The sequence below is a fragment of the Rhizophagus irregularis genome, chromosome 4 (genome assembly GCF_026210795.1).
Source record: "Rhizophagus irregularis chromosome 4, complete sequence".
In the NCBI taxonomy this organism is placed as follows: Eukaryota; Fungi; Glomeromycota; class Glomeromycetes; order Glomerales; family Glomeraceae; genus Rhizophagus; species Rhizophagus irregularis.
This window is the reverse complement of record NC_089432.1, coordinates 4,038,516-4,043,219: the sequence shown is the minus strand read 5'-3', so window position 1 is coordinate 4,043,219 and position 4,704 is coordinate 4,038,516. Positions and strand designations below refer to the sequence as shown.

At 24.0% G+C, this 4,704-nt stretch overlaps 1 protein-coding gene across 1 annotated transcript; it reads left to right on the top strand.

The window, feature by feature from the left end:
• Window positions 1-2,515: 2,515 nt before the first annotated feature.
• OCT59_024199 (uncharacterized protein) lies at window positions 2,516-4,704 on the top strand (the record flags this gene model as incomplete). Its single annotated transcript, XM_025323350.2, has 5 exons — window positions 2,516-2,752; window positions 2,838-2,910; window positions 3,003-3,175; window positions 3,268-3,625; window positions 3,695-4,704. 5 exons carry the CDS (start codon window positions 2,516-2,518, stop codon window positions 4,702-4,704), a joined length of 1,851 nt encoding a protein of 616 aa, XP_025189885.2.

Here is a 4,704-nt window from a genome sequence, read left to right as displayed (position 1 = left end):
TATACGTAATTATTATGGAATTTTAAGAAAGATCGATCGTAAGAAAGCATTTAATTTTTTATTGATGCATCAAGAAAAAAAAATCATATTTTAGTACAACTTTTTGTTGGTTACTGTTATTATAATGGATACGGAACTAAAAAAATCAAGAATTAGCTTTGAACATTAAAGTGGCCAATAAAAATTTACCAAGTGGACAATTAGAAGTTGGTGGTTGTTAAAGAGATTTAAAAAGTCTCTTTATTGGAATGAAAAAGATACAAATAATGGAATTTAATATCAACATGTAACTTTGGTGTTTATTATGACAACGAAAAAGATTATAATGAAGCTTTTGAATTGTATAAGCAATTGGCTGAGGGAGAGGAATGATGTTGTTAGGATATTGTTGTTTTCATGGTACTGGAACTAAAATTGATAATACGAACATGGGGATGGAATTACAAAAGATATAGATAAGGCAAGTTACTGGTATGAAAAATCTGACGAACAAGGATTTGGATGAGAAATTAAAAATACTTTAAAAAATAGTTATAAAAAATTTTTTTTGCTCATATTGTAAAACTTTAAATCATTTAATTTATTTACAATATTTATTTGATAAATTTATTTATTAAAATTTTTACCCGTCTTATATAATTATGGTTAATATACTATATCTTTATAATTGAACATATTCTGTATATACTATCATTGTATATTTTTTAAATTGAAATATTTACTATATCAGTAATTTAAATTTGTAGAAGTTTAATATAACTACATTCCTGATATAACTTCGTTCACTTATTTTCCAATTAAATAAAATTTAACTTTTAATCGTTCAAAGTCTAAGAATTTAATTTTTCATAACATTAGAGTTTCATATCTAAAACGTTAATTAGCGTTAGTTTTATAATAATTTATAAATCGTTTACTGATGGATTATTTTTTATGTAAGTGATTTATAAAAGAAGATAAATCAAATTTTGGCAAAAGTAGAGTATAAATTAGATTATAATAGTAATATTATTTTTAATTTAAGATTATTTGGCATAATGATAATTTTTTCATTTTCGATTTTTTTTGAATCCGTTAGATATAAATATACTGAACGAGTTTTCGATTCTGGGTAATTTAGGTCAAATTTATAGCGCTGGCCAGAATTATAAAAAAATTAGATAATACTATGAAATTGGCTTAATTAATATAGTCACATGACCGTTAGAAAATATAAAATGTTCCGGCTATAACAAGTTTTTTGAATTTTGTGTGGAAAATATAGAATCTGAAAATTCAAAAGCCTTTCATTGGTGTCAAAAAGCAGCAGAAATTCAGTTTCGAAGATAAATTACAATGTTAATATAATGTAAGTGCAATTTATAGTTTGTTTAAAATGAAAATAGTGTTGATGTTAATAATTTAAAAGAATTTATTTACTAAAACTCAAAATTCTTTCTTTACTGAATTTTATTACTCTATCACTACCGTTAATCGAATAATATTTTTATACAATTAAAATAACTTGTTCAAATATTTCAAATATTGAAGTTTTAACAGTGTGATAGCAACAAAATTTGATAATATATTTTACCAAAAAAATTGGCTGTAAATCATAATCCTCCTTATTCATTTAATTGATGAATGGAAAATTTCTAATTTGGAAATTGAAACTTTCTCAATATGAAAGAAATGAAAAAAAACCTCTAAATTTTTTTTTAAAAAAAGGCAACGTTTATTATATTTATATTATTCTAAACAACAATATAAATGTAAACTTTGTAATGATACTTTTTGATAAATAGAATACTCTTTCTTTCATCTTATAATAAAACATTTTAAAAAAAATTCCAAATATGTTGTTGGAATGATTGTGATAGGAATCATTTATTCAATTTTATTCAAATAAGTGAAATAACGTAATAAAAAATTTTATTTATCATGATTTTCTTTCTATGAAAAAAGTTGTATATATTCTAATAATAGAACCGAAAATAATTGTGACTTATAATACTTTTAATTGAAAATATTAATACAAGTTATAGTATTTTTCAATATACCTTCAGATTTATCTTCGTTATCTTCGAATGGAAGTTTGAGAGTCATCTGACCATCAAAATAATAAATAAATTGATTTCAAGTCTAACAAACTTTTAACTATTTCGTATGTAAGACTAAAGTTAAAAAAAAATCATAATTTTTTTTTTTGATAATCTCTTAACAGATTTATTTTTTTATAGAAAAAAAATTTTCTTAAATCTTGCAAAAAAATAAATAATAAATTTTAACGGACGTTATTATATGTAAGTTACTGCGGTTCTGCTGCGGTACTGCGGTACCATGGCTGCTGATTGACTTTTTTGTTTGGTAATACTAAATTAAATCACGCTGTACGTTGTGCGACTATTTGGACTATTTGGAGAAAAAAATTTATATAATAGGCATACACAATAAAACTTTAACAATTTTTGCTTCTCATTTTTTTTTAAAACTTTCTGTTAGCTTATTATTATTCAATACGTTCGATAATATCAAAATGCAAGATACCGAAAATACAAATAATACAAATGAATGGATCAATTGGATTGAAGAAGCTGTTGATAAAGAATATTTAAATTTTTATGAATATGAAGAATTTAATAATATTCAACATATTGGTACTGGAGCTTTCGGAAACGTATATCGTGCAAATTGGAAAAATTCAGGAAAACTAGTTGCATTAAAATCGTTTATTAGTCTTAATAACTTCACCATGAAAGAAATCGTTCGTGAGGTATTTTAATGCAGTATAATACATTTTTTTTCGTCTATGAATTTATCTAATATATTTATTTCAAATATTTTATTTTTTTATTCAGTTAAAAATTCAACGCAAAGTTGATTTCCATGATAACATTATTAGTTGCTATGGAGTAACAAAACTTGAGTTAGGTATTATTAACATCACATTGATAAATATAATATTCTTTTAATCGCAAAATTTTACAAAAGTTCATTTAGTAATTACTTCTTTTATTCATTAGAAAATCATAATATTTATCGGTTAGTATTGGAATACGCCGACGGTGGTACTCTTCGAAGTTATTTAAAGAAAAATTTTAACAAGCTTACTTGGGATGACAAATATAATATGGCATACCAGTTATCTTGTGCCGTATCATGCTTACATAATGAAAAAATAGTGCATCGTGATTTAGTAATTTATTTAACATTATTTAATCATTAATCATAATGTATTTGTATTATTAATTAAAAAAAATTGAATATATATATATGTTTTTTTAATAGCACTCCTGTAATATACTAGTCCGTAATAACACAATCAAATTAGCAGATTTTGGATTATCTAAAAGAATTGGAGCATCGTTTAATCTTCAATCTAAATTATTTGGTGTGGTTCCTTATGTCGATCCAAAAAGCTTTAGTAGACGAAGAAATAATAACCAATCAACACAAATGTACTCATTAAATGAAAAAAGTGACATTTATAGTATAGGCGTATTATTTTGGGAAATATCTAGTGGGCAGCCTCCTTTTTATGTTGAGGGTGAAGAATATGATATTGGTTTAGCTGTGGAAATTTTACAAGGGCTTAGAGAAACTGTTGTTCCTGATACTCCTGAAGAATATATTAAAATTTATACCGGTGAGTAATATTTTAATTTTTAAATTTTATATTCTAAATATTATTAATTCTAAATTACGTTTGGTTTAGAATGTTGGGATGGGGAACCAGATAATCGTCCAACAATATATCAAGTAGTTGATTGGCTAAATGCAATAATTACAAAATCAGATGTAATAGTAGAAAATCATGAAATATCAAATGAACAAGAACTTAATGAGACTTCTTTAAGTACTAATAGTTCAGAATTACAAGGAGATTTATCTCAACTTATTCAAAATTTTGATAAAATGAATACTAAAGAAATTGATTCTATGGCAATATCAAGTAAACAAGAAAATCTTTCAACTGAAAAAGATTTTAATATTATAGTTGATGAAATAAATGATTTTATTTATAAATTAGAAAATAAAGGAATCGGTTTGAAATTATTAAAGCAGCAAGTTATTGAATATTTTAATAATCATAATTTAAATTCACAAGAATTTTATAATTGGTTATTAAATAATCAAAATAGTTCAAATTCTATTTTTATTCTTGGATATTTTAATTATTATGGAATTATAACAAGTAACAATGATGATAAAGCATTTAATTTGTTTATTAAAGCATCAGAAAATAATCATACATTAGCACAAAATTTTGTTGGTTTGTGTTATGATCATGGATATGGAACTATAATAAATGAAAAATTAGCTTTTGAATATTATGAAAAAGCTGCAAATAATGGAATTATAGATGCAGTGTATAATCTTGGTATTTCATATAAAAATGGAATGGGTGTTGAAAAAGATTATAATAAAGCTTTTGAATTGTTAAAGCAATCAGCTGAAGAAGGACATATACCGGGATTAATGATGTTAGGATACTGCCATAGTAATGGTGTTGGAACTAAAATTGATAAACAAAAAGCATTTGAATTATATCAAGATGCTGCAAATTTAGGACATGATATAGCACAAAATAATCTTGCTTTAATGTATGAAAAAGGAGATGGAATTGCAAAAGATATAGATAAAGCGATTTATTGGTATGAAAAATCTGCCAAACAAGGACTTGAGAAAGCAAAAAATAATTTAAAAAGACTTCAAAAAAAATAA